This window comes from Macrosteles quadrilineatus, unplaced genomic scaffold (genome assembly GCF_028750875.1).
Source record: "Macrosteles quadrilineatus isolate MER2022 unplaced genomic scaffold, UCM_ALF_1.0 Scaffold_4__1_contigs__length_99947679, whole genome shotgun sequence".
In the NCBI taxonomy this organism is placed as follows: domain Eukaryota; kingdom Metazoa; phylum Arthropoda; class Insecta; order Hemiptera; family Cicadellidae; genus Macrosteles; species Macrosteles quadrilineatus.
In genome coordinates, this window is record NW_026542597.1 from 34,512,400 (window position 1) to 34,527,239 (window position 14,840).

Consider the following 14,840-nt stretch of genomic DNA (forward strand, 5'->3'; position numbering starts at 1 on the left):
GAAGGTCGGTGAATCTGCTTGTCAGTCCTCCCGGCTAGGTCCAATGGACCCGCTGACCAGAAGTAGGCCCTCCATTCATATTGGGGGTTGAGGTGATGGGCTAACCACCCTCCCTTGTTAAACAACCCTGGTTACGTGACTCCTATAGAACGATTCAGAGAGGAAGGATCACATTGGACAACGACACAACGACCTAAGCTGTGTCATAAGGACTTGAGATTGGGAAGCTCGAACCTTTGCTCTCTGGCGGTGCCAGGTGCTGTGGACATCATTAGCAGGGAACTGGAAAAGTACACAATTGATATCGAAGCCCTCCAGGAAATGAGATAGCCAATTAATGGAATCATAAACACTAAAAATTTCACATTATAGTGGTAGGGATGATGGAATACATCAAACGGGAGTGGGATTTGCTGTCAATAAAGATTGTAGATACTCTAGTCAAATTTTAGGCTGTGAATGAAATACTATACTAGGCCTATGCAAGATTAAAAGGAAAATTATACTACGAGATGCTAATAAGAATATGAAAAGAGGTTTGTGGAAAAGAGAGTTATCATATTAACAGTAACAATAATGGAACTAGACCTCAATGTTAAGTGCCACAGCGGACCTGGTAGACAAATGTAGTAATACAAAGAGATATTGGTAACGGCCCTTGGTACCAACACTATGTACACCAGTCACAGCCGCCAGCCCACACTGACGGAAATGATTATATGAAGGAGAGATGTAAGATGACATCTCACTCAAACTCTTCATCCTGCTGGTTAACATTCAAAATGATAATAGTGAATAACTTATGCTTACTTGTGTAATGTACGACAGGTCAGACAGAAGAGAGAAAGAATTCACTCGGCCTCGAGACAAGTACGTCTGCAGCAGAATGTTGACTTTGCCATGGAGGTTCTCACTGCCTCCCATCACCTCGACCTCACAGTAGTCTCTTGTCAGATTGTCCAACTCATCCAACTCATCATCCCTCACCTACAACACATCAGTCATTGAGAGACACAATCATTTGTTTATTTACATTTTTTACCAAAGTAATGTTTTGTAAACCTGCAAGTCATGCCATTGAGTTTTTACAATAAATGGTAGTTCTGTACCTGCTTTCAAAGTAGCTTTAAAGAACTGCATTCAACTATGTTCTTTCTCATTGGGAAGCAAAATTGAGACTAAATAATGAAAGATGATGAAAATCCAAGCCACCAAAAATAGTGCCATAAACTCACGCCAGTTCTTAGCCTTTCTAGCGGATAGACGCACTAAAACAAATCATTCTAGTAAAAGGTCATTTAATTTACAGAGAATAGTTAAGTAGTGTAATCCACTAGATTCAAATCAGAAAAACTGTTGTTAAAACTGTTGTTACCTCGGTTGCTAGGATAACAAAAAAATAAACAAATGATTAAAGTAAATACAGAACACATGGTTATTGTGTTAGACAGTTTAGTGGCACCACATTAGCCCCCTGCGGAGTCTGGAAGACCGGGCACTTTAAATTTCACAGTACGACCAGATCGGGTCACATAAGGCTTGGGTTGGCCTGAGAGTAGGGTCTTGAGTGGGAACACTGTGGAGGGTGGATTTCTGGAATGTTCATTGTGGATGGGTGTATGTGTTGAAGGAGTAAGATCTTGCAATAGATACGCGGGCTTTACTCTGTCCAACGTCACCTTCACACGTTTACCACGATGGATTATAGTCATAGTTTTATCATCACGAGATACCACGGGAAACGGTCCAGTATAAGGTGGTTGTAGTGATCGTCTAACAGAGTCATCTCGCAAAAATATGTGAGTACACCGTTTTAACTCCTGAAAAACGAAGGTCTTTGGTTTATCATGCCAAGATGTGGGCACAGGTCTTAAATTTGACATGTGTCGACGTAAGCGAACTACATAGTCAGCCGGGTCCTCCTCACGAGTTGTGTCTTGAGGGAGGTCTAGGAGTTCTCCAGGTAGACGGAGTTGGTGGCCAAAAACTAATTCGGCAGTAGATGCCTGAAGGTCTTCACGATATGCCGAGTAGTACGATGGGAAGTGCTTCAAGCCATGTTGAATCATTGTGGCACATGAGAGCTGCCTTAAACTGCCGATGGAATCTCTCGACTAAACCATTAGCACAAGGGTGATAGCCGCAAGTTCTGATTCGCTCTACACCGAAGGTCTTTCCAAGGGCCCGAAATAATGCTGACTCAAACTGGCGTCCTTGATCAGTTGTGATGCGCAAGGGTGAGCCGTAACGGGAAAACCAGCACATCACCAGAGCCTCAGCTACTTCTTCTGCGGTGATGGTTTTCAATGGATGAACTTCTGGCCATCTGGTGTAGCGGTCGATAGCTGTTAGGCAATATTTGTATGGTCCGGATGGTGGAAGTGGTCCAATGATGTCAATGTGAACGTGATCAAATCTTGATGATGGGAGTGAAAACGATTCATGGGGTGTAAATACATGACGGAAGATCTTAGCACGTTGACATTTCTCACAGGCTCGGGCCCAGTTTCGACAGTCTTGTTGAATTCGGGGCCAAACAAAGCGATTAGAAACAAGTTTTGCCGAAGCTTTGATGCCAGGGTGACTTAGATTGTGTATAGAATTAAAAACTGAGCGTCTAAGGGGCTCAGGGACAAAGGGTCGTTGTACTGAAGTTGTTGTGTCACAGTATACATCAAGGTCTGTTCCAGGAATTTTGACAAGCTTCAAATTAAGAGATGTCTCTCCCTTAAGGATCTCTTGTAGCTCAGGGTCAGAGTCTTGATGATGTGCCAAAGTTTTGGCATCTACAATGCTGGGAGCCGTAGTTGACAATGAATCTACACGAGAAAATGCGTCAGCTACTAGGTTGGCCGATCCAGAAACATGTCTTATGTCTGTAGTGAATTGTGAAATGAATGTTAGTTGGTTTTGCTGAACAGGAGGTAGTTTTTCACGTTTTTGACTGAAGGCAAATGTTATTGGCTTGTGGTCTGTGAAAACTATGCAATGATTTGCCTCAAGGTAGTGACAAAAGTGACGAATGGCGGCATATACAGCGAAAAGCTCACGGTAATAGGCTGGCCAAAGGGATTGTTTTGGTGTCAGTTTCTGTGAAACGAAAGAGAGAGGTTCCCATGTTTTATTGTCAACCATCTGCTGGAGAGCAGCTCCTACATGGGTACTCGAGGCATCACAGAACAATGCGAGAGGGGCCTTGTGGTCAGGGTGAACAAGCAAGGTAGCATTGGAGAGATGTTCTTTGCAGGATAAGAATGCAGCATCCAATTCAGGAGTCCAATTTACAGGTTGGTTTCCACGTAGAGATGAGAGGGCATCATGGAGAGCTGCTTGTTGCTTGGCTGCTGAAGGAATGAATCTGCGGTAGAAATTCAACATGCCGAGAAAACGACGCAAACCTTTTGCAGTAGAGGGACGGGTGAATTGTTGCAGAGCCTCAACACGTTCAGGAAGTGGTCGAGTACCAGCAGATGATACCTCATATCCTAGGAAGGTAACCTTTGGAGCTTTCAAAACAGTCTTATTTACATTAACGAGTATGCCATAATCAGAAAACCGATTGAATAGAGTTCGTAGATGGGCTTCATGTTCAGTCTCATCCTTAGAGAAAACTAAGACGTCATCTATATAAGGAAAGCAGAAGTCTAAACCAAAAACTACTTCATCGATGAAACGCTGAAAAGTTTGTCCTGCGTTGCGGAGGCCAAAGGACATGAAGGGGAATTCAAACAATCCAAAGGGGGTTGTAATGGCTGTCTTCGGGATGTCTTCAGGGTTGACAGGGATTTGTGTGTAGGCCTTCACTAGGTCGATCACAGAGAAATACTTGCAACCTCTGAGAGAATGGGTGAAATCGTGGATATGTCTAACAGGATATCTGTCAGGAATAGTCCTGGCGTTGAGAGCACGGTAGTCTCCACAGGGGCGCCATCCATCAGGTTTCTTAGGGACCATGTGAAGGGGTGATGACCAAGGTCCATCAGATCGACGTGCAGTACCATCGGTGAGCATGGCATCAAACTCGGCTTTGGCTATAACAAGCCGATCAGGAGCGAGTCGACGTGGACGAGATGAAACTGGGGGGCCAGGGGTCGTTTTGATGAAATGCAAGGTTGAATGGAGCACTTTTCTTGGTGTACCAGAGGGTCGGGTAATCATGGGAAATTCTGCCAGTATTGATGAAGTTGGAGAATTGGGTGTGATAGTTTTTATGCTGAAATGAGGGATTGAGGTACATTGACAAAGAACAGAAAGGTTTGTTACACTGTCAATCAACCGTTGATTACGACAGTCAGGAAGCAATCCAAAGTGTGCTAAAAAGTCAGAGCCTATAATCGCTGTATTAACATCAGCAATGACAAAATTCCATGTAAAAGCTCGTCTCAGCCCTAAGTTTAATGTTAATGTCATCATACCGTAGGTGTGAATGGCAGAGTTGTTTGCTGCACGAAGTTCATATTCAATACGCTTTTGGTTCTTACAAACAAATGATTTAGGGAGACAGCATATGTCAGATCCAGTGTCAATTAAAAATTTTGTATTGGTAGTCCGGTCGATGATTTGTAGGCGGCGCCCTCCAGCTTGGCAGTCAGCTGACGCCATCACTGGCTGCCTTTGGAGTTTGTCGGAGAAGTGAAATTACATGGTGGAATGCACTTCTCAGCTTGATAGCCAAAACGCTTGTGGTACCAGCATAGATTGGTTTGCTCTAAAGTGTCAGAGGAGCTACCTGCGTGATAACGGTTACTTGACAAACTCCTCTGACGTGACCTAGGTCGCCTTTTACGTAGGGAATCAACATCATTACGCATATTTTTCATTTGCAACTCCAAAGCAGATAATTTTGATAAAACTTCAGTTAATTTTGGGTCATCAGAAAATGAAGATTTAGGATTTGGTGAATTAACGGCATTCAAAGATGTAGGCATACTAGTGAGAGAATGGCAAAAAGATGCGTTAGGTTGGACTGCTAGAATTTTGTCGGCAGTAATTGCAAGTGTGTCAGTTTGGGCACTTGTTTGGACTTGCAAAATACTTTGTACATGAGCAGGAAGTCTCTGCATCCAAATAGTTTTCAGTAAACTATCTTGGATTGTGGTCGAACCTACTAGTGATCGAAGGTGGCGTAGGAACTGAGAAGGAGTTTTGTCACCTAGTTCCTCCTCCATCAATAGCTGACGAATGCGTTGCTCCTCAGATAGAGACAACCGTCTGATTATTTCAGACTTAAGAGTAGAGTAAGGAGTTTCAACAGGTGGATCTATTATAAGATCCTCCACTTCATTAGCATAGCGCTCATCAAGATGTGAAATTACATACGAGTATTTAGTTGTTTCACTCGTGATGTGAGCCAGTGTAAACTGAGCCTCAACTTGGGCAAACCAGAGCCTTGGTTTCTCTTTCCAGAATGGTGGAAGTTTTATGCTTACCCGGTGGATGTGATGATCTTCATGTCGTTAGTCGGAATAGGCTGTATGATCTGGCTGATGCTGTGGTAGAACTGGTGGAAGATCAGGTAGGTTGGCTTCTTGAGGATGTACAGAAATGTGATTTTGTTCTTGTCTTCCATTCAAATCTTGAAGTTGTCTTTGTAGGTTGGCATTCTCACTCTCTAATTGAGCTAGGCGCTCCAAAAGTTCTTGGTCCATGGCGTAAAACGATAATTTGGGGAAAGGTGAAAAATAAATGAAGTTTTGGTAGAAGGTTGAAATTTAATGTAGGAAAAACATCAATTTAGTTTGAAATAATTTACTTGTTAGTCGGGGTCACCATTTCTAGCGGATAGACGCACTAAAACAAATCATTCTAGTAAAAGGTCATTTAATTTACAGAGAATAGTTAAGTAGTGTAATCCACTAGATTCAAATCAGAAAAACTGTTGTTAAAACTGTTGTTACCTCGGTTGCTAGGATAACAAAAAAATAAACAAATGATTAAAGTAAATACAGAACACATGGTTATTGTGTTAGACAGTTTAGTGGCACCACACCTTCAATATTTACATGGGGTATGTACATCCAACAGTTCAAACTAGGGATGGACGAGATTGGATTTTTAGTTCGAGACGAGATGAGACGAGATTTTTTATTTCTCATAAAATTTCGAGACGAGATCGAGACGGGATTTCCCTTCTCATAAACAACGGGAAATGCACGTTCAAAATTTTTACCTGATTTTGTAACATTGTTAGATGACTGTTTAAATACAAAAATAATGATAATAGACAAGAATATTTACAATCTTTTATTAAAAATTTCATTTTTTTATTCATTTCAAAAAACATCAGCATAACATTTTTTTATTAATCACGCCTAACTTATTAAAAATGCCTACGATTAGAAAACATAGTGATATCAGTTAGGATAGAGTTCAACTTATCCTAAAATAAAATAAATAATAAAATAAAAGCAATATTAATTTTTATAAAATAATTACTTGTTTTGACTTTTTATAGTAATAAAACATTCCTCACACTGCTTACACTTAACAAAACTTCTCAAATGTTATTAAAGTAATATTATTAAAATAATTAAAGTAATATTTACATTTAAAGAATTAATTAAATAAGAACGCCTTCGCAAAGGAAACGCAACTACAACACGCTACTGTATTGCGGGTATTGCATTGACTTTCTGGAGGCGTTTTTATTTATTTTATTTTTTTTTTTTTATTCTCGTCTTGATAAAAACCTCGGCCAAAAAGAAATCTTGTCTCGTGTAACGAGATTTAAAATTTCCCGAAATTTCGAGACTTGACCATCCCTAGTTCAAACTTAAGACATGGGTGAAGAAAAATTGAAAGATAGGAACTCAACCAAAACAGTTTAGCTGTGAAATCAAATCTTACTTTAAGCTGTTCAAACTCTTGAGCCTTGGATATCATGGCGAAGATGGCCTTGTCGTCCATGACACAGTCAGATGTCATGTTCATGTCCTCGTTGAACACCTCGACAGTGTCGTACTTGATGTAGTAGTGGCTGGCTGTCCGGCCGAGATCTACCAAACATGATACATCAATATGCTTTACAAATTTACATCCATAATACTTGTACTCTAAAGATAGGTAGTAAAGCCATTAAAGAGTTGATTTTAACCCTTTCCAATCCGATAAACCAGCTGTAATGGTGTTCTTTTGCACAACAATTTAAACAAATTTGAAATCAATTGTCTCTACCGCTCAAATTGCAAGTGATACTGCTCAATACAAAATAGTTGAAAATCGGTAGGCCAGAAAAACTGGCCTAAACACGTTTTGCACACAAAATCTTTTTGTCTGCTGAGTTCGAAATAAAAAATAGTTCTGAGGAGTTGGAAAGAAGTTATGATGGCTCCTGAGCTGTTACACAGAAAAAGGTGACCAGTAATACCATTGATACAAGTGGCAGAGACAGGCGATGTTGAAAATTGAAACAATTATGGGCTGGTTTTGTTACGACTTTCAACTTAGCTCAAAGGATTAAGAATTGATTCCGCCCTTAGATGTAAATGCCTATCAATTGATATCTGGGTTGATTTCATTTGTTGACAAACTATTGAATACAAATTGGCTTACTAAAAATAAACAAGATTAAAAAGTAAAATACGAGGGTAACATTCATTAGGCCTACCTCTTTACTTAAACATGCTGATGACGTAAAGTAACTCAAAAGATTAGATAAAATTAGGCTAGAGCAGTTTTTAACAAAATACAACCAGAAAAAATTGTAGATTAGATTACACACCTCGCTGAATGTAGTTAATAGATAAATCATAAACCGGTAGCGAAAACATAACAATACTGATTTGAATAAACTATGTTTTATGAAGTTTAAAGAGTTCATTACTTACCAGTGACGCTTAAGTCTCCAGTTCTAGGGTTGAATCGTAACATTTTAGCTTTATCTAAAGCTTGGGCGGCGTTCTCGATCAACTCTCTTTGCTTTATGTCCAAATTAGGGTCTTCCTGAGGTAAGATCAAAGAATTAACAACATTTTTATTTCACACATGACTACACTCTAGCAAAGGTGTTTTAAGTTCACAGGCATGACTCTTTTTAATTTTCAGTTTTAATATGTGATGGGTATATTAAAACCTAACCAGCAAAGATCTCAATATGCCGTAAATCGGAGCAGAACTTTGAGTATCCGTGAGCAAGGAGCAGATCAACCGAACGACGGTCAACTGTGGTCAAAAGATACATCTAAAATTACATTATAAAACCACATCACCTTGAGAAAAATACAGAGAAAACTTTTCAAATTAGGTTCCTAAGCCCTAGTGAAGTAAAATGAATTGCATATCCAACTATTTAGTTTTGGCCCATGCTAATGAATTTATTGTACGCTACCACATTATTGTTTTTGAGACATTCCAGTTCATCAGTGGAAAATAAAATGGAAGCAGAAAAAATAAAATATTGATTGATAGATAACTCCAAGAAGGCGTCAACCGTTGCACTGACAATGGCTCCCAACAGATTCCATTGGCTCAGAAATTATGACGACATAACAGCGTAGCATCCTGTGATTGTGTGAGCAGTAACCATGGCAACTGTTGAATTTTCGTGCATATGTGGATGAAGAGAAAACCAAAAAGAGTAGAGGAACAAAGAGAAAGAGTTGCTGTGTTTTAGACATTTGCAATGAAAGAGGTTTACAAAACCGGAAAGCTTTATTTGTGTTGTTGTTGTACATTATTGTTCTTCTTTCAAATCACTATCTATTTTAACATGATTTGTTTTCAATGAAGAGAACACCAACACTTGATCATTACTATTACTATTCACTTAGATATTCGGAGAGATTTGGAGGAGAGAGGAACAAGATGGAGGAAGAAGAAAAGTGGAGAAAAGAATAATAAAATGGAGAAGACTAATAGATGCCCAGACCTAAGAATAACTGAATCATAAGACGATCTGTACTATGTGCCTTTCGTAAAAACTACGACTCACTTAGGTATCATGATTATTTATTACAAATTAATTAATTCAAATGTGCCTACCAGTAGTTGCTGATGAGATATTCCATAGTGCAAAGGGTTCATCCTCATGCGCACATGAAGATACGTGTAACTGAGCCACTTGACGGCTTCATCCACATTTGAAATAGTCCCCAAAGTCACCTGAAAAAGAACAAATATTTATCCATCCAAACTGTTACATATTTTTGCATTCATGAGTTAAAGCTTGTGATTAAATTATTTCAGTTTCAATTTTTATCCAAATTTTCTGTTCCACCTAAATACGCCTAAGACACAAATTAAAAAGTTAAAATTTAAGTACAGCCTCGGTATTAACTAAAAAAAAAAAGAGTATTAAAATGAAATAAGCAGCTACAGTTAGGCTATTGATTTTACAATACACTTGGCATAACAACAAGGTACCGGTAATCTTAGCACCCTATTGTGAAGTCTTAAGCTTGTTTTTATGTGTTACATACCTAGTCATTTTTTATATTCTAAATTTGAAGTCTTATCCAAGGATAAATTTAAAAGTGTGCACTTAAGTTATTCTCTGTAATACTAGACGACAAGCAGTAGTTTACAAATTAATCGTTCTATTTGACACAAATTAGTTAATGATCAGTAACATAACCTATAAACATAGAGAAGATATCATATGTGTGTAGTGTACCACAAAACTTAAAGTGAAGATCTAATAAAAGGCTGATCAATAACATGAGCAGCATGGAATTAATTAGAAGGAAATGTTTTGCAACACATATACAAAATTAGTAAACTGAATAATTTTACTGAACAATATAATTACACAGCAATGAAATATATATAGAGGATGGAAAAAAAGTCCCGGGACGGTTAAATATTTCAAAAAGTAATAAATATAGAGCTTTAAAACTTGGTACATACTGAGCATTAAAATCATTTTAACATATTACGGTATCAAGTGATACACTACCTCCTCAGGGGACGGCCCGCCCATATTTTACTAACAAAGACCTTTATTTTGATGTGCATTTATTTTGATAAGCTTACATTTAAGATTTACTTCTAACTCCTAGCAGGTCGTCCTCCTGAAGAAGTAGCACATCACTGAATTGTGTGTTACATGATTTTAATGCCCAGTAACTGTGTAGCAAGTTTTGAAACTCTATTCTTATTAATTTTGCAAATATTTATCCATCCCAGGACTTTTTTCCACCCTGTATAAATATCGAACAGCACCAGACAATTGGGTAGTAGCTTGTTTGTTGTACAATGTCGCTATAAGTCAATGTGCCATGTGTGTGTGTGTCATATGTAGGTGACCATAACCAAACCGATTAGAACAGAAGGGAGTTTACTATACGTTACTTTCTAGAAATCACTGATCTCTTGTGGAATCTTATAAAATAACCTTAAACAACTTCTGGTTTACATTTTAAAGTTTCAAACACCATACCTCCGCATTGAGGTTGTCGACGAGACAAGAGATAAAGTTGCTCTCAATGTGGTACTGGTTGGTGAGGGTAGAGAGATAGTGCGACAGTTTGTCGTGCGTTGTGATGATCGTGCCGTGACCTGACTTGTCAAACTGCGGACGACCAGCACGACCGAAGATCTGCAGAACGTCCAAGATCTCCAGGTCGACAAACGAACCTTTCTTGGCATCATAGATCTCTGTACCCTGTGAAAACAATTCACTTTTAATAAACCCTTACTATTTCGTTTTGTTGTGCTATCCAGTAGTACATCTAAGAGGGTGATCATTGACTAGACGCCAGATACGTTAAAGCAGTTTACTAACAATTGTGTCAAGTGATTAGATTTGAACCAGCAATCACTCCAAACATGTATATGAAAAGTATGATTAAATAGAAGTAATTAATTCATAGTCAATTACCCTAATGATGACCGCATGGGCTGGAAGGTTGACTCCCCAAGCTAAAGTTGAAGTACAGACCAAAACTTTGATCAAGTTCTCTCCAAAGTACTTTTCCACCAATGACCTGCACACAACAAAAATAAATATTAAATACCCCCGCCGCAGCAATCCTGCAGACTTAGCGAATTTGCATTTGTCTGATTGGATTTACACTAAAATGTCTCCTTAAAAATATCACATTTATTCCATATTTAAATAACGAGACTTGCAACAGGGAGGGTAAAAAAGTGTTTTTTGTTGTAAAATGTTAATACTGTAGTTTAGTAAGAAATTAATGTATTGATCAAAATATGTCCATAAACAAGCAAACTACAACAGTTGACTTTTTTGGAATTTTCTCCGTAACCATTAGGCGCATAATAACGCTTCAATATACTAAATTATTTGTTTTTTTAAGCTCTACAAATGGTTTGGAAAGAAATTGTGAAATTTTGTGTTTTCAGGGTCAAAAATGGGAAAAACCTATTTTCACCCCATAAAACCCCGTTCCCATAGTCTGATCATGCTGGTTCGCGAACTTGTTAGAATAGATGTAGGTTTACACGTTTGTACCAAATTTCATCAAAATCGGATAATTTTTGCTCGAGTTATCGTGCTGACACACATATATATGTATAAATAATAAATATATATATATGAATTTGAACGGATGGTGTTTTTGGCCTCTAGGGACCTCAAAACGAAAAAGTAAATCGGTCCCGGGTCCAGGTCTTACCATGAGTACTACGGTAATAGCTTATTCCCTATATGGGAAATTCGCTAAAATTTGGATTTTACTCTATGACACATCAATCAAAGTATTGAGAAAGAAGATACGTTTCTGATAAAACCACTGAGGCAGAGCTTTGATAAAATTTCTTGAAAACACATCTAGAGCTGAAATGAAAGCTCCATGGCAATTCCTGAGGTCTTAAGGTTTGTAGTTTATGAGATACAGTGAACAATGAGTCAGTCAGTGGTTTTTGCCTCCTAAAAACTTTAATTTATATAATCAGAAGCTCAGGAAATAAGTCAAAGAGCAGACAGGCAGGCATAAGATGTAGGAGAATCAGGTGGCTTGGTATTGAAAGATGGGGAGGAATAGTAACAAAAAGGTGACTATGGAGGAGTCATCCGGATGAGACACGATCACTGGAAAGACTAATAATAAGATGGAGTGGTTAAGTAGTTGAAGACATAAGGAAACAGGAGGCAAAGTTAACAATTAACACGGCAAAATGTTCTCTAAATTCTAAAGGAAACTGGTTGGTAAGGCAGATTTTTGAGTGGCCATAGGAGTATGAATAGAGAAATCTTTAAACAAACTGACAATTTCTTAAAACTTGAGTATCACAAACACAGAAATAAGAAATAATGTATTAGGCACCTTAAGTCATGATCTGCCGCAACTCTGAGCAAAAGTCAGATTTTCTATGTCCATACAGGGTGAATAAAAAGTAAATACTCCCCCATCTAATATTTTTCCTAAGTTAGAACATAGTTAGGACACAGATATATATTCAAAAAAAATATATACATAGATACCCTTTTGGTGATCGTGCAAACTTAGCACAAAGTTTCATTTTATGATTTTGAAAATTTTTAGTGTCCCCCAAAAATGAGGGATATTGGGCTCAACTGGAGATTATTCTATGCATAAGGTATCCTTTAAACATTACCAGTTTAATTTAAAACAGTATGATTTAAATTGGCATTCTGTTAATCTTAATATTATGTTTTTTTCAACCCACCCTTATGACAGTGTGTATGTGGATCCGGATCCGGTACCGACATTTTCTTGGATCCGCCCATCACTGATCATTATAGATTTATTTGATTAATTTCAGTCAATCAAGTGCTAAAAAGCCTGTTCCATATTCATCTCTCTAAAAAAAGCGTCACTTAAAATTACTATTATTGTTACCTTTAAGCATTAACATCTATTACTTATTTAATACGCAAGCAGGTTTTTTGTGACAATTACTCCTCCGAAACTACTGAACCGATTGACATGTTCTTGGTGTCATTGGAAAGAAAATAATTATTAGAGAGTCAGGCCCTGGGGCCCTTTTAAGTTTCGTATTTCTCCATAAGATAAACATGAGAAACAAATTGTTATGAAACTCCGGCTGTTGTCAGAAATTAAAAGTGAGAAGAACATATGTTATATTGTAAACAGTCAATACGTTTGCTAATTTAACAGTTTGTTTCAAACATTTACTGAATTGGTTGAAATGAAATATTTACTATTTGAATTTGGGTTGACGTAAATATTACAATTGAAAAAAGCGAGAGAGCCTGGCTAATTTGATATACTAAAAAGAAAACTGAATTAACGCTGTGCTGCATTTCTTAGTAATCATTGAAAGGGCCGATTTGCAGACTATGGTATCAAATATTTACTATTTGAATTTGGGTTGGCGTAAATATTACAATTGAAAAAAGCGAGAGAGCCTGGATAATTTGATATTCTAAAAAGAAAACTGAATTAACACTGTGCTGCATTTCTTAGTAATCATTGAAAGAGCCGATTTGCAGACTATGGTATCATAGGAAAGTCATAGAACACCACCAAGGAGAATAAATAGAAATAATGTTTTTTTCTTAGAATGTATAATTGTTAAGAAACAAGATCAGCTTTTGAAAAATGATAAGATATTTGCAAGAAATTTTGATTATATCGATCTATTATCTGAGTCGAATCTTTTAAATTTATCAGAAATTATGACTTATTAGTTTTAAAATAGCACCTGTAATACTTAGCAATTGCTCAAATTCGAGCAACATGTACACTAGTCTCATTTATTATGTAAGTAAAAACAAAACGTCAGTTACTTTGTAAGCACTCCTTTTGATAAATAAATTAGTGAATCAACATGAATATTTAAATTTTTTCTCATTTCTCTTAGGATTTACCTATCTGAACGAAGCAACCCCGCGTGATGGACGGAGAAGCCAGCCTGAAACAGTTCCGCTAACTGTTTGGAACGACACCTGGAGAACGCCTTGTACGCAAGTCCAGCGGCCGAGCTCTCTCCCGGCTCAAAGTCCTTCAGCTGTCCCTTCAACTGAGCCATCTCGCGCAACACGTTGGCCGTGCGCACAGTAGCGTTACGAGCGTGCACAAACACCATCACCTAGTACCACCACTGACTGTGTATTTTGGTAAATAATAGTTAGTTAGAAAAACATTTTACTATGTAAAATTATGTTTTCAAAGTTTGTTTGCAGATACCTAAAAAAGTGATTTTACACGCAAATTGTGCACTATTTACACAATAACTGTTTTGTTAAAAGTACAGGGAAGAATGCTTTGATATTCACTGAATAGCTTAGGTAATTATAAAAATACCTTTCCATACAATGTTTAAATACATAAACGAAAGAAATTATTGTTTGACCAGAATGAAAAGAAACCACTTTGCACCTTATCTTACTGACCTAGAACTGAGAAAGTCAACAAGTAAAAAATTCAACCATAACGTTAATTGGACATTTAACTATTTAAACTAATGGTAGAAAGTTAACTGAAAATATCTTCTCCGATTAAAAGAATCCTTTGACTTTTTCATGGAGTTGAAGCGGCATTTAGGCGGGAAGCGCTTCGAAAACGAAGACGAACTGAAACGGGAGGTGGAACAATGCCTAACCAAAATGGCGGCAGAGTGGTATGATGCTGGACTAAAAAAACTGTTGCCACGTTATCAAAAATGCCTTGAAAAAGATGGCGACTACGTAGAAAAATAGTCTATGTATATATCTTTTAAAATATACCCTTTTCAAATCAAATTTGGCTTTTTTATTTATTTTGGAAGTAGGTGTAACTTACTTTTGAGACGACCCTAGTACAGTTAAACTCTTGCACTAAACCGGCTCATCCCTTGCCTTACTTGGCATATTTCCTACACAGGCGAACAATCGATTATTTTTAACGTTTCCAATCATTTTTCTCATTGTTAGTCATTATGTAATTCCATCACACTAAACTTCTACATGAACTAAC

The 14,840-nt window shown here is 37.6% G+C and overlaps 1 protein-coding gene across 2 annotated transcripts in view; it reads right to left on the minus strand.

Moving 5' to 3' along the window:
* The window catches only part of LOC128991496 (activating signal cointegrator 1 complex subunit 3), a 53,256-nt gene that overhangs the window by 20,777 nt on the left and 17,639 nt on the right, over positions 1-14,840 (minus strand). For both annotated transcript variants that reach the window (XM_054414420.1, XM_054414421.1), the window contains exons 15-21: positions 13,754-13,974; positions 10,817-10,922; positions 10,376-10,600; positions 8,980-9,099; positions 7,827-7,941; positions 6,847-6,995; positions 811-987 (exon numbers count right to left, since the gene is read on the minus strand). In XM_054414420.1, coding sequence (XP_054270395.1) covers positions 811-987; positions 6,847-6,995; positions 7,827-7,941; positions 8,980-9,099; positions 10,376-10,600; positions 10,817-10,922; positions 13,754-13,974 — 1,113 coding nt within the window. The remainder of the gene's footprint in view (positions 1-810; positions 988-6,846; positions 6,996-7,826; positions 7,942-8,979; positions 9,100-10,375; positions 10,601-10,816; positions 10,923-13,753; positions 13,975-14,840) is intronic.